This window comes from Cyprinodon variegatus, unplaced genomic scaffold, assembly GCF_000732505.1.
Source record: "Cyprinodon variegatus isolate N-32 unplaced genomic scaffold, C_variegatus-1.0 Scaffold1082, whole genome shotgun sequence".
NCBI lineage: Eukaryota > Metazoa > Chordata > Actinopteri > Cyprinodontiformes > Cyprinodontidae > Cyprinodon > Cyprinodon variegatus.
Window position 1 is genome coordinate 129,438 of NW_015151535.1, and position 25,910 is coordinate 155,347.

A 25,910-nucleotide genomic window follows, 5' to 3' on the forward strand; every position below is an offset into this window, starting at 1 on the left:
TAGGCTGCTGGAGGACATAAAGACCACTTTTCCTCACCTTGCTATAATCTACCCCTACTGCTTTTTCTCGTAAATGTAGGTACAACTGGCTTGGAATTTTGTTTAACTTATGATACAATCATTTTGGGATCCCTTTTTATGCATCTGCCTCTGTCTTCTTGATCTCCTATCTGGCCTTGGCACATGGGCACTGAAACTGATCCTGTTTCCGCTTTAGGTTTCTTCCTTCCCAGTTGCTGCATACGGGACTGCTGTAATATCAATGACACTTTGCGCGCAACTGTTTCTTGATACCCCTCCTAACTGACATGTTTAATCTCAAAGGGCTATCCAATATCAAATAGATAAATAATAGTCTTCTGTCACTATATGCTCATCTGGTTGATAAAAATTCTGTCTTGAAATCCAAATTCTGACCTGAAAGTCAATGACTCAGTGCAAACAGATTTCCTTAGTGAGAAAACCTTTAACTAGTTTGTCTGTATGATTTGATTAAATAATCTCTGTTAGGTGACCTGAGGTGACATGTTGTGAATTGCCACTGAATTGAATTTATCTATTTATTACATGTGTATTTATTATTCGTTCATTCATTAAGCTTTTGCTGATTATTATGCTTTATCTTTATATCTAGTTGTCACTTACTGGTTAGAATAGAAAGAAGACACTAGCATTGTTTACACATTACTTACAAACCAGGCAAAGGAAAACCTTGTAGTATACCATAATATTAGACAGAACTGATAATAGCCAGTGGACGTTCGGATGTAGGGGAAAACCTTATATTTTCAAAAAGTCATGTCTCTCTTAGCTTGAATTTATTTCCAATGCTCTCATTTTATAAATAACAGAATTCTGAGTAAATGATTCAGTACATTACATAAATATTTAAATAATTACATTATAATAACTGCACTGATTTAGTATGAAGCTAATGAAGTTTAAATGAGTCACCTTATTGTAGGTTTTTTGCATCACCACATTGTGGTAGTAATGGTGCAATGGTTTAATATGTTATTGTGTTTCATAATCTGTGCTTCAGACCTGAAACCATATCAGACTGTTTACAACATTAACCCCAAAAACAGAGCAGCATTTTGAATTGTTTCTTTGGGTCACTGATGAAGAGAAGGTTGTTTGTGTGCAGCAAGGTAGCAGCTTTCATTGCCCTGAGGAAAAGGACGTCCCTCCCCCTCCTCCTTCTCCTCTTTCCTCCTGTGCTTTTATGAATGGAGATGATGATGTCAGCAGGGCCCTCCTCCTCTGATGCGGGAAAAACCTCACCATCAGACAGAGACATGATCCCCACACGTCCCCAACCCTGACGCAAGCAAACATCTCTATCCTCCTTCTCCTCCTCCCTGCTCTTCCTCAGAAGACGGAGGATGAGTAATCCAGGCAGGGAGGGAGGGGAGACGAGAGAGGTGCTCAAACAGTGTGGGAGAGAGAGGGGAGGAAGGGAGGAGACCATTGCATCATCACCATCATCATCATCAGTGAACGTGCAAAACGACAGGCTGAGGATTCAAAAAAATCATCCTGCTGAGCAGAGTCTGATCGGAGCGTGCTAATTCCTAAAGCGCTCACTACCAGCACTGGAAGAAGGGATCAGGAGATTATTATCCATGCTTCTGGATTTTACTGCAACAGATTTACACCTGGAGCACATAGCTGAAAGGGGATAATCTGCGTTCAATCTCTTCATATGTGGCTGACCACAGGGGATGAGGCTATTTTTTTGGGTTGAAGGCTGAGTGAGTTATCCTTTAACTTAAAGGACATCATGATTTTTGGAGCAGCAAAAAATACATGTTCCTACCCTGTCAACATGATCCAGGGACCGGATTAATATCTGGACCCATCTCAGTGACAGAACTGCTTTTTTGGACACATTCGTCTTGGGACCTGGTTTATCCCTCGATCGGTGTATTGGCATGTTCTGTTTCTGCCTGCAGAGTTCTCTGCTTAAGCTCCAGGCTCTGGATGTAGAGGGGGGGTCCTCGCAGGGGCTATCCCCAGAAGAAAGCCCACCTGCTTTGGGCAGTAAGGAACATAAGAGCGCCTGTGTCCCTGCTGAGCTGGGAGGGAAGGATGGGAGGACCACAGCACTGTGCCACAGAGCCCCAACAGATGAGAAGCACCAACCAGGTACACCTATTGGTCTCTGCCCCCACCATGCTATTTTTGTCTTAACATAGATCTATCTATCTATCTATCTATCTATCTATCTATCTATCTATCTATCTATCTATCTATCTATCTATCTATCTATCTTAAAGGATGATTTCCTTCATTGGCTCCTTCTTAGTAGCTGAAATGTTTTCAGATTTTTGTCTCTGCGTGTTATTTTTTTTTTTCTGATGAATCAGCTCCTACCTACTTCTCTCACTGTGTGGGTGTGTTAATGCGTGTGTGTTTTCAGCCTCCCACCGCCCCTTAGCAATGCACTATTTATATCCACAGAAGTAAAACGGTGAAGCACACTGACCTCCTACAGCTCCTCTATGGTGATTTAAACTGCCTTTCAACTCTGTTCATACTTGCTTTCTATTTCAAGTCTGTGAGCTGCTGTCCTTGACATTGGGTATTAATGAGCTTATAATGTAGGAACTTATTTACAAGCATTTGATTAATAAAAACACTGTGAATAAAAAAAAAAAGGGAAATGACAGTCTTAATGAAATACACACGAGTCATATGGTCCATTTATCTGTCATTTTTGTTCAGCAGAGCTCCTGACAGTCCTAACGAGACCTTCACAGCCCCCCAGACATCAGCCACCAGCTTTCATTCATCCCAGCCAACAGCCCCTGGTCTCTGAGGGAGTGCTCTCCCCCAGTCCTCATCAATCCCCACAGAGGAGCAGTCCTGGAATTGAGGTGGGAGGAGGAGAAGGATCACAGGGAGGAGGTGGAGCTCTGCTCCAGCTGTTGGCAGGACTCCCTAGTCCTCTGCCTTCTCCGCGGTGCTGTAGTCCCAGCCTGAGGTTCAACTCTGACCCAGATACAGCTCCATCACCACCCTGCAGCCAGCAATACATTCTGTGAGTGTCCACTCTGCCAAGGCCATTGTTTTGCATGTTGGAGGTACTTTGGTATAAAGAATCGGCATCAGACTCCCGTCCTCAAGGGACAGCATCTTATATGTTTTTAATAGTTAAATTTAATTATGTAACAATTCTATTATGCAATTCAGCTGTCTTAATCATGGCCACACAATGTTGCCAGTCTTGATGACTGGTGACTGATAACCCTTGTTTGAGGAAATTTGGCATATGCAGATTTCTGCAAAACAAGAGCATATGTGGCGATTCAGTCATTAAATTAGGTAATACCAGGAAATGGCCTCTGATGTCCAGGATATCATTGATTTAGATGAGTCAATGATTTTTGGATACTGGAAATGCTGGATCATGCCACATCCATGTTATGATGTCATCAAATATCTTTGGATATTTTTTTTTTAGCTGATGGGATGTGTGGACCAAAGGTGGATGTTCCTTTAGCCTTCTACAGTAATTTATTACATTGTATTATTTAAATCTAGAGCTGGAACTTGGTAGTTTTGTATTTCCAATTAACTGTTATGTTGTTTTGTTTTTTTCTTGGAATACATTTGGACACATTGCTCAAAATAGTTGGTAAGATTTGACCTATTGTAGGTCTGACCTATTGTAGGTCTGTGTTTAAGAATTGTTTTAGGACTAGGCTTAAAAATTGTTATGCTAGTTGTTTGTCAAGTTCAGGAAGTCTATCTTAAAGTTATGTTCCTTACGTGCAAATTATTTAGTTGAGTGTTTTGGTGGTTGTAAAGTAAGTATACATTTTGACCACAGTAGTTTTAGGTTCAGAACTATGTTGGATTGTACACTTTTACATTTTAGTAAAAGAAACCACCAATAGTATTCAAATATGAAATATCACAAGCATGGGTATAACCGAGAGGAAGATTAGTGTGAGTCTGAATATAGAGATCAATTGACCAAGAGTCCCAGTTAATACAATGACAATCTACTATTCTATAACCACAGCTCCACCAAGTTAATAGCAACAGGAGCTGTTCAGATTTAATATGTATCCATCTACCAGATAAAAAGCGCCTAAAGAAGGAAAATAAAATATATGACACTCACCAGAGATGCTGATTATTAATCAACAAAATACATCCATCTGTCTTTGTGCAGGAAGTCTTAGTATCTCCATTTAGTATCAGCCATTGAGGCAACAAAAAACTTTTAACAAAAGTAAATCTAAAATGCAGATTGTTGCCACTTAACTTGGCTGTAAACATTTTGCTCTGACTCACCAATCAGGGACAGAAAATGCTGACATTTGGTTGGGTCCACTAGCTAGCCCAGGGGGGCAAATCTGAAATCTGATTGGTTGAAGAAAATGCTCTTCACTAGTATTGTTAATCTAACATCAGCCAGCAATACTGATACTGAAGACCCTGGCCACATTTGATTGACAAAGCAACACACAGAGGCTTAAATCTGATTGGACCAAAATATCAACCATATAACGTAATGGAAGCAACACAGCCAAGAGAAACGCTACAAAATTAACAGAACGGACTGCTTGCTGAAGGTTTCCCTGACTAAATTATCCCAAACATACTTTTCCTGGATTTCTAGACTTTTAGTCAAAGTACTTTTTAAACTGATGATGATAATTTTGATTTCAACTTCTCTGCTTCGTTAATGCATCTTATATAACCAGCTCCATTAGTTTCCTTTAATATTTTTACAGCCAAAGCTTGAGGCAGGGCGGCAAAATGTGCCTATGACCTAGTTGGTGGTTTTCATGTCTCACTAGGCGCTCTTAGCATCATGTTTATACCATCTTATTTGAATCTGTGTACTGCTAAAGGAAGACAAGGTTTAACAAACATTTAGACTATTGTAAAATTGAAAATTAAGGGAGCTATCTATGTCCAATATGCTGCCTTTTGGGAATTTCATCAGAATAAGCGGGGAGTGTTCTTTACAAACCAAAAAGGGTATCATTGACAAAAAAAAAAAAGAAAACGGACACATAAGTCTAATGTAAAGTGACTAAGGCCCTAACTTGTGGTTTATGGTCTGCTGAAATACATTGTTAATCTGAACTTTATCATCCTGCTATAGGTGCAGGAGTCTGGGGGACAGGAATGAGGTTTCAGAGGATGAATGTCCCACATCTATCCCTTTCCTAACCCGACACATTCAGAGCCTGAAGAAGAGGGTTCGCAGGTTTGAAGATCAGTTTGAGCAGGAAATGAACTACAAGGTAACTCAACATTACCATTGTCGTTTGTTCAAGTACAGATTGCCTAAATCACTTAAAAAGCAAATTTTCCTTCTTCTTGCTGATGTAAATCTTTATCAGATACCTTTTCAACAACAGAGTAGAACAGGACCAAAATATTAAGCATGGAAAATGGGTCCTTCCTTTCTTTATATACACTACCTATCAAAGTTTAAATTTAAATATGTGATTCTAAATAAAAGCCATGAACCTGTTTTGATTACTGCTTTCCATACGTTTGGTATAGCTTCATTAGGTAGTCACCTAAAATGGTTTTCCAGTATCCTAAGAAGTTCCTAGAGGTAGTATTATAAACAAAGAAAAATGAGAATGTGTGTTAAAACTTTTAACTGGCACTATACTTTTAAGTACAACATTACTAAAACAAAATAAAAGAGGAATTATTAAAATTAGCAATATGACCTTAACCAAAGACAATGGCTCACTGTGACTCATAGGTGGGTGCCTACTTCTATACCCCTTAAGCAAGAATAAAGAGACTAATTCGAAATTTTTAGTAGGTATAAAAGGCAGCACAGTTCTGCAGAAAGCACCCCCATACTAATAAGCAGGTTAAGGTACTCTACCCAACATATGGGGTTCCTAAACTTAATTGAAATGCATGCATGGAAAAGCAATAGAAATAATGCATTTGATTTATCTGTTATTTAATTGTATATTCTGGCAATGGTTCGACCCCTTTTGAATGGCACCCTGGGCAACTTCCAATGTCAGTAATGTGAAAAACCTGAACTACTCATTGATGCAGTTTGTAAACTTATTTAGTGTAGTGGGAAAAAAGTATTCAACTATACACCCCAGTTAAATAAATGGAGATCAATGGATAACAGGTCATCATACAGTCCTTTAGTGCTTGGTAATCAACCCTGTTCTGCCTGGACAGTGTTTGTTCCCCCTTACTTGCAATAACTGAAAGTTGTCAGAGTCAAAAGAAACTACAGACACTGTGGTTAAAAAGTAAAATGTTATGAATGAAGCTTGAGAAAGAATCTGGTTTGTTATGGGAAGAAGGTCCTGTCTGAAAACACCCTCATGCAGGGGAATTGTCTGGCCTTGCAGGTGAAACACTGACAGAAAAATTTATAGTGAGTAAATAGGATAAATCAACATATGAAATAAGAGAAATCGAAATTTTCCGACCACACTTAGTTATGATTTTTTTTTTTTTTTAGTAGATTTAATTCAGTTAAACTGATTTGCTTTGTTTCTCTTGTGCTTGTTTTTTCAGCCGTCCCACAATGACAAATACTCAAACCCAGAGATGGTCAGAGTGATGAGTGAGCTGGCAAAAGCTCGCAAACAGCTTAAAGGTAAAATACAACATGGTCTGTATTTATGCTTTAATTTCTGAAAACTAGAAATGAATCAAATTCCAAAAGGTTAACAGTTATTAGCTGTAGTTTGAGGCCACATTAAAAAAAGGCTAGGAAAATTAATGAACATTTGTTATGAATATTTGTGGTAAACAGTTCCTCTTTTCAGTCCACAAACCATTCAACATATCTTCTCTTTAACTCATTTTTTTTTAAATGCATAATATTCTGACAACCTCTTCAGTCATACCAATCCTTGGAGAATCCTAAATGCTATATTTTTCCAATCCTTGTTACATACATGTCTAAATAAATAATAGTATGTAGTTCTCTCATCTTCCTGCCTTTTTAATTGGAAAACTGCTTTTCTATTGTCTTCGTTAATAATGCATCAGTTCTCTCCATGGAAATGATATGATCTCTAAGGCAGCATGCACCGACATTTCGGCTAGATTTTTCTGCATCAGTGCCACTTGTTGCTTAGAATAGGCAGGAGGCTAATTTTCCAACAAACATCAACATTATTGATCCATATGACCACAGAGTATTTTCTCTCAGGGTGACTGTGCATCTCAAGTTTCTCCAAAGCCCTGAAAGCTGATTCTGCTACTACACCCACACACACACACACCCACACACAAGTTGAGATTCTTTTTGTACTGTTTAGTTTGTGAATATGATACTGTTTTGTAGAGCTGGACCAACTAATTAAATCTAGATAATCAAATGCTCTTGATGTCTGAGGGATCAAAGCTTATAGTAGGCTGCTCTTGGAAGTCTTCAAACTCTTGAGATTTATTGGGAAGATCTTTTAATCAGTGCTTTTCTCAGACATTTACTGCCATACTGAAAATCATCTACATCTTTGCATTTCAGAGACTTAAACTGTGATAAAAATACCACCACTTCTGCTGTAGGTTTCTCCTGTTAAAAGGGAGTTTTCCTCTCCACTGTCGCTAGAAGCATGCTTAGCGTGAGGGATTGCCTTTGAGTCAATGAGTCGATGCAATCAGATGGTTTTCCTTAGATAGAAAACTTTGAATCAATTTGACTGTATGACCTGGTTTAATTGTCTCTGTAAAGTGCCTTTAAATGACAGGTGAATTGGACAAACTGAATAGAAGTGAATTTAAAATTAATTTAAGCAAGAATAACCAGGTTGATAACCTTAAATCTGAAACCGCTAAGAACTTACAAATAATAGAAGCCAATGTAATAAAATGAAATTATTACAGCAGCTACAGGGTTTTTATGACTGTGTTAATAGTGGATATCAATCTACAGAACCAAAGTTTCTTTTTATCTCACTGTTCTGGACGTGAATGTAATTGAGCATATTTTTATTTTTGATTCTTTCCTTTGCAGAGATGAGACTTCGACAGTCAGTGTTTGAGTCGAAAGAAGATGAAACCAGCAACTCCTCCAGGTTGCAATGTTTTCATCCACTGTTTACATCTACCTTTAGTTGCTGGGTCATGGGGACAGTGTGGGCTTTCTTATCTGTTGTGCCAGCAATATTTATTTAGACAAAACAGAGCATTATGACTGAGCAGTGTCAGGTTTTTCACAATCTAAAACTATAAGAAATAAAAACAGAGATTTAAATGTGCATTTCTTACTATGTTAACTAAATGAACAAATCTTTTGAATATTTTTGTTCTTGCCGTTGTTTCTTCACTCTTAATCTCCAGATCGGGCTTCAGCCAGCAGGGGACATCGGACCACAAACCATCTCTGGAAGAAACTGTGGAGTCTCTGTTCAGGCGTCTTAGAGAAAAGAGGCAGTCACTGGGTCTCCCTGACAACATAAAGGTTGGTGTTAATTCAAAGCCTATCACAGTTTCTCATGTAATCTGCATAACTCTAGTTTGAATTGCTGTCTGTTAATGTTGGTCAACAGGAGATGACACAGGCACAGATGGTTCTGGAGAAGATTACACTGCAGAAATGTCTGCTGTATTTCGAGAGTGTTCATGGCCAACCGGTAAGGTCCCAGTAGAGACTCTTCCATGCTCTAACATTTCACATTATTTTGTTCTACAAATGTGTGCAGAAATGCTGACAAAATGCTGTAATTTTCAAAATTCTGTCAATTTTCTTTTCTTGTTTATCCACCAGGGAACAAAACAGGAGAAGAACTTGGTAAAGCCTCTTTATGACCGATACCAGATGATCAAACGGTTACTGTGTGCCAGCCCAACAATCACCACAATAGTAAGAAAAAAAACAAATAAGAAAATTTCTGGACCTGTTTCACTACTTAAAAAAAAAAAAAAAAAAATCAGAAACAAAAACTTTCCTGAACTACATCTGATCTACACACATCTAGGTCAAAAGTGGTACATCTTGGATACAAAAGTATTTTTTTAAGTTAAACTTTGGTTTATACCTTTATATATCAGATTTAGTTTTTTTATCTCTTTAAGTTATCAGTTTACCAAAAAAAAAAATACATATTTCCAAAAAAAAAAAAAAAAAAAGAAATTCAAAACGTTTTACTTTTACCTACTGACCTACTGTTAGATAATGAGTTGTTTTTGTCAGGGTTTGGTTGAGGTTTGAGGACCCAAATGCAGAGGCAGGGAGGCAGAGGTGAGTTTCTTGTACTTTAATGGGTGATCACTGGTAGCAAAAACAAGAATCCAAAAATCCAACTGAAAAATTTTTAACTAAACAGGAATCTGAAAATTCAACGTAAAAATTAAACACAAACCAGAGCCATGGAGACATCAGGGGAAAACAATCACGAGGAAGCCGGGTAAGACGGAGTTAGACGAGGAACCAGCACTGAGGAAGTGCTCAAGGAAAGTATTTATGGCTAACTGAACAAAGAAAGGACTAACGAGTAGATTGGGAGCAGGTGTGAAAAGGGCAGTCTAACGAGCTAGGGGGAAAGGAGTCCAACGCAAGAGGGCAACAGAGAGCAACACATAAAAACCTGAGAACTGAAATATAACCAGCAAACACAACAAAATAAAACTTAAACCAATGAAACTAGAAAACATTGAGGAAAGTTAAACTGAATACTCAAAAGAAAACATAACAGAACCAAGACTGTGACAGTTTTATGGCATATATGAGCATCTGGATACAAATGTCTAATTTAGACCCTATAAGCCCAAGCAACTTTACTTCATCTAAACTTGGAAAGATTTTATAGGTTAGGATTGGGGCTATGTAAATATTTAGAGACTTTAAAGACTGCTTACCCAGTTAAAAAACAAAAAAAACAACAAAGGAAAACACAAATTTAGAGTAAACACTAGCATATTTTGCTAAGTTTGCAGAAAAGTATAATGCTGATAAGTTTGAATATATTTGAGAAAATCATTCATGGTTGAGAGGAAGTATGCAACCTTGACTGGTTTACCATCTATCACACCTCTTTTGTTGTAATGTGTTTTTGTTTTTTTGTTTGATTGTTTTTTTATTGCAAAATGTGATGAATATAAAATGCATTTGGTTTGACGAATAGAGGTTTTAAGGCCTTTTACTTTTCTGTCCCTCAGGAGGAAGAGGAGGGTTCGGATGAAGAATGTTTGAGCTCGTCGTTGGTTAGTGATGTTCCAGTTCTTCCTCCTTGCAGGGTGACATGGCCAGCGGCCAGTGAAGAAGACAGTGACCGGGACAGCGACCCCGCCTTTGTGTCCCCAATAGATGAGGTGAAAGCCATGCGTCAGCAGGTTGCTCTCACCACTGCCAACCTTCATGAAGCTTCCAGGTCTGTCTATACAAGATCATATTCTGCATCCTTTAAGAAGGCAGAAAACCTGCATTCTTAATTTAAGCATATTGTAACAGAGCTACTAGTCATTTAACTCTTCTATCCTCCTGTTGGTTCAGATCTCAGCTGCTGGAGTGTTTGCGGCAAACAAGAGCTGAGAAGAAGATCAGAAGGAAAGTTCTTAGGGAGTTTGAGGATGAGTTTTACCGTCAGACTGGACGGTATGTAAGCTAGCATTGTTGGAAATGTTCTCACTCTACAGTATATAAGTAACTATGGCTGTGCAGTTGATAGAAGTTTTACCTCTATTGTAATGTTTTCCCTTAATGATCACGGAACATATCTATACACAAAAAATATATATATTGTTGTTCGAATCCAGAAAATGGCTCTGAATCCGCTTCAAGGCACATATTATTGATAACCTTAGTTGAGTTTCTACCAACAAATTAAGCCTTTTTACATTTTTAAACAGATATCTGTACCCTAATTAGTTCAGCTGAGTTCTTCCTCACAGACTCTCCTGTGTTGCCTGCTAAGACAGCAGCTGAAACACTAACACAGATGAATCCCTAAAATTCTGAGGTGCGATAAAGTTGATGAAGCAGGAGAAACACCTTGTGTGGAAATTGAAAAGATGGAAATTTTAGAGGTGCAAACTTAGCACTGTGATATCACTCCAATCTCCAGAATGGGAAGTCAAATAACACCAAATAGTGTTAAAAAGAGATGTGTAACAAGGTTTTTTCATGCTACTATTGATAATTTTAGTGTTGCTCAACCCTCCTTAAACTCCTATGTAACTCCACCCACCTCTTTTCACATCCTGCTAATTTAAAACATGCCTTAGAACTCAGAAGGTGTGTGTTGTTTAGTAATGGGTCCTTTAAAAAACCTGAAATTTTTTTTTTTTTTTTTTTTTTTTTTTTTTTTTTTACTCTATACTATTTGCAAGAAGTCATTGTAAATCACTATTGTCAATTTATAACATATTTTCCTAGATTGTGTCCACCTTTGGCTTTGCTTAGTTTGCAAAGTAGAATAGATGTGTGTATCACATCTTGAAATGTGCTTTTTAGCCTAAGTGTTAGAATTGGGGGGGGGGGGGGGGGGCATAAAAATACACCCATCAAAATGGAAGTAGTCAGTGTTTCTTTTAAAGAGTATTTAGTTTTAATTAAAATATTTCAGACATTTAAATATTTGAGAGACAAACACTGAAACACATACTGTATAACCTGCAACCTTTTTCTGTGGAAAAATATACTTCCTACTGTAATTTATAAACATCAAATTCAGCTTACAGAGTACACAACCTTGCATTGTTCTTTAAAATACTTTAGGTACTTTTTAAAAACTTGGAGTAATCCTGAATATTATGATTATGACACATACTTAAGTAATCAGGACGGTTATTATTTTCCACAACTGCGCTGACATTTAGGACTTGTTTATCCAACAGAGTCTGCCAAAAGGAGGATCGTACTCCGATAAAGGAAGAATACCAGGAATACAAACAGCTCAAAGCAAAGCTACGACTGCTGGAAGTTCTGCTCAGCAAACAGGATGTTACTAAAACCCCCTGAGGACAAACAACACAGAAGTAAACCAAGAAAAAAACCTGTATCAGATGTTAAAATGTGTGCCATATATCAGACAGGAGCCTATTATATATCTTAAAGATAGCCGTGTTTCTGATGTGTTCGAATATGATTCTGACATGTTTCCCACATATTCTGATATTTTTTAAGTGTTTCAACCTTTTTCAGGTATTCCACCTGATTTGCCTTTGACCTCTCAGATATCAAACATATAGCAGAATCCACTTACAGTATTCTTCCACAGCAATGTTGCTATGTGTCAACATGAGTGGCAGGAAATCTGTTCACCAAGTTTGTACAATGGGTCCAAAGAGTTGTTGAATATGACCATGATCAATGGAAAACATGTTTATGGGGAGTTACATGATGCTAAAGTGCTAAACTGTCTAAATTGTCAGACTTACCATACTCTTACTTGGCATCTTCCACTTACCTTGGGAAGGGTTCTGGGGCAGCAGTCTCAGCAGAGATACCAAGACTTCCCCCTCTTCAGACACCCTCTCATACTCCTCTGTGGAAAGTCCACTGGTATCCTAGGCCGGCAAAGGGGCTTAACCCCTAGTGTGTCCTCCCAGTGGGACATGCCTGTTACCCCTACAAAGGGATGCGTCCAGGGCCATCTGAAACAGATGTCCGAGACATCTCAGCTCTAAACTGGGCTTATTCCAGATGGCAAAGCTCTTCATTCTATTTCTGAGGGAGTGCCCAGTTGCCTTATGAAAGAAAAGTATTCCATCTTCTGGTATCCGGGATCACGTTCTTTCGGTCATAACAAATTGTATTAAAGAATGAAACGTAGACCAAGCAGTAAATCAAGAGCTTTGCCTTTACGCTCAGCTTTCTTTTAAACACAGCAGACCTGTGCAGTAGAGACTGACATTTTTAGTAACGATCACGTGATTGGGACGGTACAGGATTAAACATTAACGGGAGCAGACGGGAGCGGGAGCAAACCAATAATAACTAAAAAAAAACTAGGATCGATGCCAAAAAATAAAATAGAAAGAAAAAAAATCCAGCACTGGCGCGGCGCCGCCATTTTGTGGTTTTTTCCTTAAAGCCTACACTATAATGCGAGTCAAAAAAACTACACGACCCAAAAACCAACAGTGCTTCTGCTCTGAGTTTTTCACCCGCGCTCAAAAAAAAAATAAGAATGGGAGTGAAGCAGGAGCGGGAGTCATTCTGAATGGGAGTGGGATGGGAGTGGGAGTAATTTCACCAGGAGTGGGACGGGACAGGATTTAGAGTTCTACTCTGGCCCGGGATCGGAACGGGACACAATTTTTTTCTGTGGGAGTGGGACAGGACAGGAGTGAAAATCCACTCCCGTGTCAGTCTCTACTGTGCAACATATGCATTAATGAGGAAGCCGCAGTGATCTGTCTTTTGATCTTCACTCCATTCCCTTCTAATTCATGAGTAAGAACCCAAGATACTTAAACTCCCCCATGTGTGGCAGTAATTGCCCTCCGCCTTGGCTAAAGAATACCAGCAGAACAACATCAGCACCAACAAATTCTGTTGTCCCCAAACCAGACTCCCTCTATGTACTATGTATGTCTAGAGAATTATGGCTTTATACCCATAAATTGCCCTTAAATTCAACACCTGTTTGGTCCCATTTTAATATTAGTGAGGCTTCAGTCATGATTTCCTCTCCAGTAAAGGATCAATTTGTTATTGGCAAATGTTTCTTTCATCTCATGCATATGGGAAATATGGGATTTTTCTAGAAAGAGTTAACTGGTCTGAGTAAACTTTGATTTGTGATAAAGGTTAGAAACAATGAAGTCCCAGATGGATAAAATGCAAACTTTTTTTTTACCACATGAAGATGACAAAAATTTACATAGAAAAAATGTATTTTGGCCCACGTTATTATCTGAAGTGGTGCTGTTTGATTTGGATAGCTTCTTTTGGTGTGAAGACAGTAGCTCCAGAAATAATGTTTCATTTTGTAACTTTATTTTTGTGGTCTCTAACAATTGCCACACATTAATTACATATTTTATTCAACAAAGCCTACTCTGTGGCTGTAGCGGTGGTTACTCCATCTTTATGAAATTTCTCCTATTACCAAATGATGTTAAATCAAAGCAAATGGAAGAATAAACAAAGGGTTAAAATGACAACTGAAACCTCTGTAGGTGTGCTATTGTAGGTTGAAAGCTCAGATGGTCTGAGGGAAATACTTCCCTTGTGGTTGGGCTACAACAGACAACTAGCGAGGAAAACTTTTTAAAATTTACAGCACTGCTGAGAGGAGATAAGCTTTGCACTAAGATTTTAGAAAGTAAAAAGTAAAATTTTTTCAATATTTAATGATTAATAATAACTTATTTGCGTATGACAACCCAATCTTTCAATCCAATATCTGCCAAAAGAAAATTATCATTCAGAAATGGTGTAAAACAAATATAATGCTTAGTGAGTAAAAAAAGCACAGAATCACCAAATGAATACTATATCAAATTATGTAGATTGTCATCACTGCCTCTGTCTTAAAAAGGCAAATAGATACTATTTAGATCTTCCCCAACTGCTGAAAGATAAAGTCTTTTATGATATAAAGTTTAATGTTCCCATTTAATTTACCTGCATGTGCTTAAAAAAAGAGACCATTTGTTTACATTTGAAAATAACACAGGGGACTACCTTTTGTTATTACATGTTTATGGTCGAAATTGAATTTAAATTCTAGCAAACCGCAAAAAAAAAAAAATGAAGGCAATGATTACTATCCGACTGTGAGGTGAAGCCACATGCATTTAATACGTCTATATTTTTCAATCATAGTTCATCATTTGTGCCTTTAATAATTCCAGTGTTATTATTAATATTAACATGAAGCTGTTATTTAAACAACACAACATAAAGGAAAAAATAAATATAATGAAACGATAATATTTCTAATTGCTTTTAATCCTTAATAGCTGCTTCCTTATATAATTTAAAACCAAAAACGTAGAACCATGTTTGATTATTACTGTGAAGTCACTTTAGGTGCAGTTAAATATTCATCACTCAGTGTTTAAAGCGACTACTGAATGAACAGAGATGCATGATTAATTACCTCAGCGCACTTTAAATCCAACAAGGGAAATCTTTTTCACCCAAAGTCAGTATGCAAACTGTTATAATCCTTCTGGTAAAAGTTAGTTTTCCATCTGGATCCTGAACATAAAATAGATTAAGTGCTGATGAAAATCTGTAAATAATCTGTGAATGTGTGAGGTGTAGAAAAGGGCTTCCAGAGGCTGCAAAACTCAATTTTCAACCATTACATCAGTAATGTCAGTGTTTAAGTAGATTCAAACCATGATGCATTTCTACTATTCTGTGCTAAATAAAATTGTAGAAATAAACACCAACAAATCATTTCTGAGGTGTTTATATAAATATGACATCTGACTTGAACATAAAAAAAAAAAAACACTATAAAGTAAAACCTGATCGGTGAAAAGCATGTGTTGGTTTGTTTCATGTAAGATATTCATAATAAAGTGTGTGGTTTCCGTTATGTACAAAGGAACCTTTGTAGTCTTCTGTACCCTGAAATGTGTTCTACTTGACTGAGGTTCAGTTGTCTACTGACTTCCTTAAACTGCTGAATACACGTCAGTGTTGATGTAGTAACCTTATTCATGCTGCTGTGTTGATTAATATTGTTCCTGTAATCTATAATCCTGGTCTGGCTGAGATATTTCTATAAAGACAAGTTTAAAATAAATATTTTTGCTATAAATATTGGCTTGTCCTTTTGTTCTTTTTGTAACTGACTTCATTCTTAGTTAAAGGTGCCGTAGGAAATCTTGGAAAAACAGCTATATTTTTGAAAATACACAACCATGCATCTCCCTTCAGACCACCCCTCGAAACCACACCTTCATAACACATGAGCGTGCATGCTGTCTGTCGAGCTGTTCGGTTCAGATCGAGAACGAAACAAGCCGAGACCTAGCGCACGTGACACAAGCTCACAACATCATAATGCTACGTTCACACCAAAAGCAGCAGAGGCAGCAAAAGCAGCTAGTTTACCTGCAAAGTCAATGGTTGACGCACATAACGGCGCAACAAAAGGTCCCGCAGTGCGTCGCTGATCTCGGAGCTGGCAGGGAGACAAATACTGATGATACAGAGCACTATACTGTATACTCCTCTGAAACAGTTTATTAACGCCTAAATTAACTTAAAATCCCGAAATCTGCCGGCAAAACACGTTCGCTTTTATTATCCTGGTGCCTGCAGTTTGGATTACATACATGAAAAACGCCTTCCAGCTGCTGTGGCAAACCACGAGGAGGCAACGGGGCATAGGCTGCTGTTGAATGGGAGTCCCAGCAGATGACCATGATTGACGCTTTAGGAACCAATAGTGGACCACGGACCGTGTTTTGTGATTGGTGAGTGTTACTCATTGATTTCATACTGTAGCGGGGACCATTTTATTCGTTTCACTTTCAGACGTTCTATTTCACTGCTTGCTATGCGGCTGTGGGGAGCCACGTGATTAAAATGTGTTAAAAAGATCTTGTACGCCACCTTTAAGGTTAACATCCAGAATATAGTTTTAAGATGAGACTGTTAAATAAAAGGAAAACCTTCAATAACAAGATAAAAGCATCCATAAAACCATCACAAATACAAACTGGATGTACTCTGCTAAAATGAAACAGGAAATATGAGGTTCAATATGTTTATATGGAAACGAATCATGCATAAACCACAAACAAGAAATAGAATCATGACTTACAACTCATTGAAATACAAAGATATGGGTTTATATTTAATAACTTATTTAAAAAAAAACTGGCAGTTTTAAATTTTGCTGTGGCTCATTCATTTAATATACAGGGCAAAGTTTTCTGAGGTGTTGATGAAATAAATCTGAAAGTTTTATAGAGGCTCCACGAGGCGATTGGTTCTCCTATGATGTGGAATTGTGGTTGTGAACAAGTCAGTTATCTGAGTAATAATAGTTGGACGTGACTGTGAAGACATCGGATGAGCCTTCATATGGTGTGATGATGGGTTTCAGGCCTTGCAGCTCTTTGTAATGCCCAAAGTGTCTGATCCTGTAGAAGCCAGTAGGAGCTGATTGGGGGATGTGCCATTCTACTGTGGCGTTACTCTCTCGATTTGAACCCTTCAGCCAGTGAAACCTGCAAAAATAACTGGGGTTCAGTTCTGGCTCAAGCTTTCAGAAACTTAAGTGAAATCTAATTTATGGTCTGTCCCACAAATAAAATATGCAACGTCCCTAAATAACATGTGCCCAAACAGAAGACAAAGATTTCAAGCATTTCCAGCTTAAAAGCTGTACATTAATGTCACTAAATCAGGTAAAACAAAATTATATTTAATCCTCCTGAAGATGACCAAACTAACTAGATCAGAAAAAAAAAAACCTCTACACTGAACCATCTATCTTCTTCCGCAGGGGGGCTGGTGTCTATCTCCAGCAGTCAATGGTTGAAAGGCTGGGTACACCATGGACACATCAGCAGTTTCTCACAGGGCAACATGCTTGATGGTGATAGAATGATGTGACTCTCTGTCCATGTATGAATGTTTTCACACATATCCACAGCCTTATAAGGGCAATTTCCTGTCACTAATTAACCTTATATTATTATTTTTAGACTGTGGAAGGAACGTTAGTACAAAGAGATAATCCATGCATGCATGGGGAGAACATGCTCCATGCAGAAGGACCCTAGGCTGGTAATTAAAACAAGAAACAAATCCCATTTCTGATTAAATGGGTAGCATACAGAATGGTTTGACTGAGCCATGGCTAAATATTCCATTCCTGATCATAATAATTGAACTTTATTGATCTCACATTGGAGAAATTTACCTTCGCATTTAACCCATCCCCTTGGGGAGCAGTGGGCTGCCATTGTGGGGTGCCGGGCCGCAGTGTGGGGTTAAGGGTCTTTGCTCAGAGACCTACAGTAGAGCGGCAGTCTTGTGGGAGTGGGGCTCGAATTCAGAACCTCAGGATTCCAAGCTCTATGCCCTATAATCACTAGGCGGCCACTCCCCCAAAATGTCACTGCTCATTTTTGAGCAGGCTTAAATCTGGTGGTTTCGGTCCACCGACCTCTGGGTTATAGGCCCAGCATGCTTCCGCTGCCCCACTCTGCTTTCCTCCAAATGTGATTTCAGATTTAAGGGTTTGATCTCCTTGTTCACTAAAATATTTGTATGTAAACCAACCTGGTCTCCCATGATGCATCATTGTAAACAACCTCCCAGGTTTCTGTTCTATTATCATAAATTTCCACGGTGACAAATGTTTTATCTCTCTGCAACGGAACAAAGAAACAAAGAGGTAAGAGAGGAAGAAAAGCTAATTGTAAGACAATCGACATTATAGAACAAAGGGAAACAAATTGAGAAAACTCTAATATTTCAAAATAAAATGCTTTCTCCTTACAATGTCTCCTGAATGCCGAGGATTTCCTGCAACAAATGTGACTGAGACAACATCTCCCTAAAAAAAAGACAGAAATGCAGTTAATTTTACACTGAAATTGCATATACGCATTAAACCATACAGTATCTTCACAGTTGGATTTACTTTGAGTATAATAAAGTTGTCAGGGTGAAATGCTGGTTTAATATCTGCGTTCATTTTATTGGAGAAATATTGACAGTTAATTAGGCTACATATAATATTTTGAATTAATTTGTAACATGTAACAATTGTTCTCTTAAAACAAGCCTTATTTAAAAGTTAAAGGTAAGAAATTAAACGATTGAGCTGCTAGATAATTTATGCTAAAACAGTAAAAGATTTATTGAGTCAGTGAATTATTTTTGGAGTCATTAAAGGTACATAAGAATGACAGCTACAGACCCAGAGAAACAAAACCGGCATTAGGCCTAAAAATCTTTGAAAAATACCATTCAGGTGTCCTACCTGTCTATAGAGTGGAAGAACCTGCTCCAGAACCTCTCCAAAGCTGGTGTTTTCAGGTTTCCCGTCCGCCGCTGCTGTACCCATTAAACTAAAAACGTTTGTAAAGAAGGGAGGCTCAGGACCAACTGGCAACTCTGACACTCTGTCCTGAAAAAACAGAGAAGAGCAAATAAACTGATACTGCCAATGTTCAGTGTGTTATCCATTTTCTTTCATTTTGGCAAAATCTAGATGTCTTAACATCAATTTGTACATTTTTTTTAAATTAGAAACATAGACAAAGCCTGGGCACATTCCCAACATAACCATGTTTTTAGTGTTTAGCTGTCCTTCCATCTTTGCTACTTGTATTCCCGTTTTCTGATAAGCAAACGGTAATGCTACACTGGAAAAAAACGAAATCTAGATAAGTAATTTTTTCTTAAAATAAGTGCATTTGTTCTTGGATAAAGGACAAGAACAAGAACAAGACAATTTACGCTTAAAATAAGAAAAATAAATTGCATTGTCTTATTTCAAGTGCATTATTTACCTCCACCGACAGCGAGACAGGTCATTATTAGAAACCCGGCCGCTAATGGAATACAGGCCAATATTAGAGGATTTACGGTATTTATCTTATTTTTAAGAGTAAAAATACTCATTCCATTGGCAAACCATCTCATTTACCTACTGAAATTAAGGGTAAATACACTTAACTTAAGGAATTTTTACTTATTTCTAGATCGTGTTTCCAGTGTAGAAGATCACACCTTGAGACTAAAAACTTAAGACAGAAAAAATGTCTTACTAATCATTGTTTTTGGTATCTGCATGCATGATATAACTTGATTTTGTATCAAATCTACCTAAGATAAGTTATAAAAGCTATCAAAGAGTGCTCTAGAAATAATAACTTAAAATAAGTAAAATTATCTTATTAAGAAAGGGCCTTAATAAGTGAAAACATCTAATATCTGAATTTGTTAAATCAATATTCTTAATTCAAGTCAGTTTCTCTTGGTTAGGAAACTCATTTTTGTAGTTTTCAATTTACTACTTTGTTTTTGTTTTTTTATTCATACTAGATTTTTGCTCCTTTTATCTGGGTCCTCTGATTCTGATACTTACCTTTTCCTCCGACCTTTAAATGATGGCTAAGCTTAGACATTAATGAAAAATGTGTCGGCGATGCAATAAGAACCAGGAAAGGATCATGATAAATATCCATATGCTTAAAGCATTAAACTTATTGATTGCCTTACACACCTGGACGATGGCTTTGGCTAGTTCACGGAACTTGTGCAGGTAAGCAGTGAGCGTGTGTGGGCCATAGATGGTGGATGCTCCTTCATAACGCTGCACCTGAAACATGCAGCCGTACATTTGTTTGGTGAAAAAAACAGGACTACAAAATACTTAGTTTATAAAGTTCGTGGTGAAACATCAGCAAAATTTGTTCCCTTAGCTCAAAGTGATGCAAAGACCACATCTCTGATGGATAAGCAGACACATACCTGGTACTCCTCGTAGGTGGTTATATAGTGAGTGTAGATGTTACTAAGTCCAGCAATCACCACCTCTGTGTTTTTGAAAGTACTTGAAGACTTCAGCTCCTGATAAACAACAGAGTAAGATCTTTAGATCAATGCCTGGTAATAAGCTTTACAATGTTAGTGTCCTTGCTGCTGCTCACCTCTTTGACAGCTTCTCGAAGACGCCTCCCTGACATAGTGCTTTAGAAACAGCCACAGAAATACAGACTATAAGCAACAGTCATATCAACAAAGTGAGTGTTCATTCAGTTTCCTTATTGGTAGTGAAATTGTAAGTAAAACATGTTACGTCATTTCTCCAGGGACAGCTAGAACTGCTACAGATCCGATGACGATGATCTGAACATCCACAATCTGAGGATGCCATGGAAGGGGCCAGTTCATCTGCACAGTGGAGAGACAAACATTTCAGGGTGACTGAAACTTCACATGAACAGTCTTAAACTAGTTAGTCAGTCCAAAAAAAGAAAAATTAAAAACTTTGTTTCCAAGTTAAAAGTCGTTTTGCTTCCCATCCAGGAAGCTTTTTCAATTCAAAATGCCAGGAATAGTGTTGAGTTCGAGGTTTTATACAGAAGCCCAACAAAGTCTTGTTTTTGTATTGAAAACATGCAAATTGGAACAGACAAATGGGTCCACCCCTTTGGAATGGGGGTCATTTAGCTTCTCATTGTTAGCCCCATAAATGTCTGAAAGGGGGGGCACTTAAAATGTCAGAAATAACTAAACACTATTCCTGACATTTTGAATTGAAAAAGCGTCCTGGATGGGAAGCAAAACGTCATCAAGCTTGCAAACAAAGTCCATTGGATTTCTTTAATTTTTTTTTTTTTTTTTTTTTGGATTAACTATGACCTGGATGACTGGGAACCTTCACAAGCATAGTTAGAGAGGCAAGCTTTCACTTTGGCAACAGGTGGAATCCTCTAAAGAAATCAACAAGTTTGGACTTTATATCTGCTCTGCCTCACCTCGCCTGTGCTGATCAGAATTGGTTTGGGATGATGACATTTCTGTGTCTCGTTTGATGGTGGGCCCAGCAGAGCATCCCTAATCCCATCCCAGAATGGGTCTCCCTCAACAGCACCTTCACACACAGTGAGAGACAGAAGCTTAGTGACTAAAAATGTGACTGACATATCAGAGACATTGGGATAGCAATAAGATGGAAATACCTTGAGTGAAATTCAAGTCTCCTCCTCCATCTATTGTTCCTGCAGCAAAACTGTGACCCATAGCTGGTTTACATGTACTGACCTAGGTAGACAGACAGACAGACAGACAGACAGACAGACAGACAGACGGTAATGCTTGACTTGTATGATCTAAGAGAGTTACTTCTCCAATAAATGTGTCTTGTTCTACATTGTCACGATAAAGCAAATATTGTGTAATTTTTCTGACCGTGTGCGTGTCATTGATCTTAACAGTCACGTCTGTCATGTTGACCCACTGATGAGCAAACCGAACTGGACCAGTGACCTCGTCAACTGCGTTCGCATACAGCTCCTGTAAGGGGCAGCAGCAGACATCGACAGCCATTTTCTTAAGAACAGTGATATAACCAGTATACTTTCTTTGAAAGTAAACAAATTCTTCATTACAACCTATATATATTTTTTAGTTACCAATTTAACAGCTTACTTTAGCCTTCATGTAGATGTTGTGACCAATAATCTGTGTGCTGTCAAACATGTCTGCTCCTGGCCCAAACGACTGACACATTTTAGTCTGAAAGGGATAAACACAAAGTTCAGCTTATATTGTCAGCAGTTGTTGTTGTCTATTTCTGTACTGTATATGTGTGATTGTTTTTTACCCCTCCGATAGGACAAGAACTATTAAGATAGTCACAGGGAAGCCCAGTGTTCACACAATAAGGTCCTCTGGTGTTTGGACTGACATCACCAAGGTTACTGGAGGAGAAACCAGCAACAAAACCTCCCTGAACAAAAAGATATGGTCAAAAAGCTTCAAATATATGTTTTCAAATAATACGAAGAGAAATATATTATTTCAGCTTAAATGTAAAAGTAATAGTCTTTCATTGGATTTCAAAGTAGGTAAAATGCAGTGGAGTCAATTAAAACATCAACGCTGTCTGGTTGCTTCTTAAACAAATACTTAAAGGAGCATAAATAGCATCATTAAAGTTCTAGAGTCAAGGGGCCACAACTGGAAATTCTCAGTTTTAAGCTTCATTTCGGACAGAGTGTAATCAAACAACCTCAAAAAACTTCTGGCAAAATAAAAGTGAAAAAATATCTATTATTAGAAAAAGTAAGTTACCAGCTATTTATAACAAAGGGTAGTCAGGTGAGAGATGGCCTTACAAAATAAGGTTCACAAAAAAGTCATTAAAAGCTTTACTATTAAAAAACGGAAAAATTATTCCAGTACCTGTCCAGGTAGCTCTCCAGGGTTCTTGTCACTCTCCAGTAGGTAGGAAGCATAACCCATATTATCACTGCTCACCATGCGATTGGTGTAGTTCATGCTGACAGCATGTACAGCAAACCAGCTGTGATAAAGAAGAATAAGAGGATTATTAACAGTTATCTATATTCAAACACCCAACTGAACCAGGGAATAAAAATGTTGTTTGACATGAAAAAAAGTTCCACATTTGTTTTAGAAAAAAATTGAAAAGTAATGATCTATTGTGACAGAAACATAACACTTTATGGCAGAAAAGAAGTAAGATGGTTAGACCAAAAAGTAGCTAGGATCTGCTTGTTTTATTTCTTAATACATTTGTTTTATTATCAACATATATATAAGTTTTACAGAAGTTAGACAGAAGAGTTGGGATTCTCGACCCATTTACACTGAAAAGATTGAAATCTGGTGCATTTATTTAATGCGTATTTCAGAGTGAAATATAGCAGATTATTTACAGATACCATCACAAACATAAGATGGGCTTTTCTCTGAAGTATAGCAGTTCAGGTTCTGATTAGTTCGTACACAAATCTAGAACAACCCAAACAGATTATCTAATCTTGTTAAACTTGTTTTTAATTTTTAAAAGAAGACAAAGTTTCTACTTTTCATCATATAAATCTAAAAATCTTTTTTCTACCTGATCATACCGATCCCATCGCCATCCAGATCTGTGAACTTCAGCACCAACACCTGCTTGTCTGTGTTTGCCTTGTACCTGAAGTGATAATTATCAGCATTCATTAATAATTTCTTCAAAAGTTGATTAAAGCAGGACTTGTTGAATAAAAAGCAAAGCTGCTTTTCTCTCATATTTGGTCTCATCTCTCTTTTGGTATCGACAGAGATCAGTAAGACTAACTTTGTATTTCTTAGCAGGTTTAGATAACCTTGGTTCCTTCAGGTAGTTTAATTTACCTTGTGTGAGCAATTAGTATAACACAGCTTAAGGTCCGTTCAATAATAATAATAATAATTTTATAAACAAATTGAAATCATTTAGAGGTAAATATGTTTTGTTTCATAGTAGAGAAAACCCAAATGGAAAAAGTATTGCTAAACACCCCCCAAAAAATAAAAACAAATTAGTTTACCAGGAGAATTTTTAGTTTTTAATGAAATATAGTCTATTAACGTGCTGGTCAATTCTCTAGAAGCAGGATCTTTTAGGAGAATTGGACTCTCCTCTGTTTAGCTGAGAGTTAAAACTTTGATGCTACGCTCACACCACACACCACTGAAGCACTGATCTCTATTTATTCACCGGATTGCTGATTGCCTGTTGGTAGTACAGGGTTGAAGTGAAGCCATCGGCTGCCATATTGGTACTCCCTAGTTAGACTGGTTGCAATGTAAGTAATATGTGCGCCGCAGCATCGAACAACGATGATGTTCTCATTTTCAGGGGAACTTCAGACTTTTGAAATAAAGATAAATTCATCACTTGGACACACACTTGCTGTTTCATTGCATAATTACATTACTTCAACTTATAACAAAAAATAGGCAGATCACATTGCATAGTCATTATAAAGTCAATAAAGTCTCTAAATCATGCAATATGACATATACAAATCCATCACATTAACATTAATGTGTTAATGGAGGATAACAGAAAAATATATAGAATAAAATATATAGATTTACTAAAGTTACATTACACAGTGAATTACTTTCTATGTACTCGACCTTCTATTTTCTAACGTTAGACACAATGTCAATGGCTAACTCAGTCAATGTCTTGGACTCAGTCCAAAATAGCCAGACTAATGTTATGCTACATATTATACTATAGGATACATTGACATATATATGGATTTTCTTGGTTAGCACATCCAGTTTTTTGTGAAATGACTCCCCACAACCAGCAAACTGCTTGTTTTTACAACCAAATGCTGAACATGGGAGTGGGGAGCACCAGCATGGCGGATGGTGGCTTCACTTTTTTTTTGGGAAATCAGCAATCCAATGAATAAATAGAGATATGTGGATTGAAGCAGCAGAAGCAGCTGGTTTACATGCAAAGTCTATGGTTGATGTGCATTAAGGTGCATTAAAAGGTACTGCAGCGCATCTAGAGCAGCAGGAGAAGCGCTTCTTAACACATCTGAGGTCGCTGAGGCATGTGACGTGCTTTGCAAGCAGCAGATGTTGGAGTTGGAATTGTAACTTTTGATGCCCGAGGCGCCACATTAACCAATTAGAGAAGCTGATCTGGGAGCTGGCAGGGAGACGGATACAGCACTGCTGATGCAGATCTCTCCTCTGAAACAGTTTATTAATGCCTTAATTAACTTAAAATGTCAAAACCAGCCAGCACAATATGTTTGCTTTTATTATTCAGTTTGTACCACATACCTTCAAAAATGCTAACATCTACTTCCAGCCGTGACGAACACTGGTGCAAATCCCCCAGCTACTGCTGATGATGCCCAATGACAGCACACCTGCACCTTTGGTACGTGGGGATCTGAGCGACTCTCACAGCAAAATAATATTTTGAGGCAAGATCATAATCATGATGAACTGCCTGTACAGACTATTGCTGAGATGGACTTTCTTGCTTAAACATATATAAAAACTACTTCTACCCATTTATCACAGAAAATATAGCAAAGCCAAAATCTGCTATTAAACACAGGAGCAGCAGAAGCATCAGATGCATCTGGACACACTTTAGTGAATGTTTTCAGGAGCATCAAAGATTCTCTTGATGTGTGTTTGACCTTAATGTGTGCAAGCATCAAAAATGAAACAGCTGCCCAAAGCACGTCTGGTGTGAATGAAGCATCAGGAAGCAACAGTTACAATGTAAAGCAGATATTCATTCCACCACAGCATGTATCTATATGAATTGGGAACCTGAAATGTGGAACAAGAGAAGTAATAGTTGTGTCATCTTAAACAAGGGAGAATAAAGGTAGGTTTGCTTTTTATGTTGTTGTTCACTGCTTTTACTGAAAAAAAAACATAATGCAACCGCTTTTGACATTTACCAAATCATATGTAGTTACTTGAACACAATTGTTTGATGTCCTAACCTGCTAACATGAAA

General features: G+C 37.7%; 2 protein-coding genes across 3 annotated transcripts in view; one reads left to right on the forward strand and one right to left on the reverse strand.

Moving 5' to 3' along the window:
• Positions 1–1,374: 1,374 nt before the first annotated feature.
• LOC107101333 (protein FAM13A-like) lies at positions 1,375–12,805 on the forward strand. Of its 2 annotated transcripts, none has more exons than XM_015400208.1 (11): positions 1,375–2,148; positions 2,728–3,043; positions 5,126–5,267; positions 6,535–6,616; positions 7,985–8,045; positions 8,311–8,431; positions 8,520–8,603; positions 8,738–8,833; positions 10,129–10,340; positions 10,463–10,564; positions 11,806–12,805. In XM_015400208.1, exons 1-11 carry the CDS (start codon positions 1,935–1,937, stop codon positions 11,927–11,929), a joined length of 1,554 nt encoding a protein of 517 aa, XP_015255694.1. In that variant the 5' UTR covers positions 1,375–1,934; the 3' UTR covers positions 11,930–12,805. The 2 variants fall into 2 exon arrangements, with proteins under 2 accessions (XP_015255694.1, XP_015255695.1); XM_015400209.1 differs by having other exon boundaries at positions 1,376–2,148; positions 2,731–3,043.
• Positions 12,806–16,830: 4,025 nt separating this feature from the next.
• Positions 16,831–25,910, reverse strand: part of asah2 (N-acylsphingosine amidohydrolase (non-lysosomal ceramidase) 2) — a 15,312-nt gene continuing 6,232 nt past the window's right edge. Inside the window, exons 6-20 of the mRNA XM_015400218.1 lie at positions 23,496–23,573; positions 22,814–22,934; positions 22,233–22,358; positions 22,058–22,144; positions 21,818–21,922; positions 21,589–21,670; positions 21,385–21,500; positions 20,703–20,797; positions 20,554–20,593; positions 20,375–20,473; positions 20,127–20,222; positions 18,879–19,025; positions 18,393–18,449; positions 18,173–18,261; positions 16,831–17,112 (exon numbers count right to left, since the gene is read on the reverse strand). Of these exons, the coding sequence (XP_015255704.1) occupies positions 16,908–17,112; positions 18,173–18,261; positions 18,393–18,449; positions 18,879–19,025; positions 20,127–20,222; positions 20,375–20,473; positions 20,554–20,593; positions 20,703–20,797; positions 21,385–21,500; positions 21,589–21,670; positions 21,818–21,922; positions 22,058–22,144; positions 22,233–22,358; positions 22,814–22,934; positions 23,496–23,573 (1,543 nt within the window). The 3' untranslated portion in view covers positions 16,831–16,907. The remainder of the gene's footprint in view (positions 17,113–18,172; positions 18,262–18,392; positions 18,450–18,878; positions 19,026–20,126; positions 20,223–20,374; positions 20,474–20,553; positions 20,594–20,702; positions 20,798–21,384; positions 21,501–21,588; positions 21,671–21,817; positions 21,923–22,057; positions 22,145–22,232; positions 22,359–22,813; positions 22,935–23,495; positions 23,574–25,910) is intronic.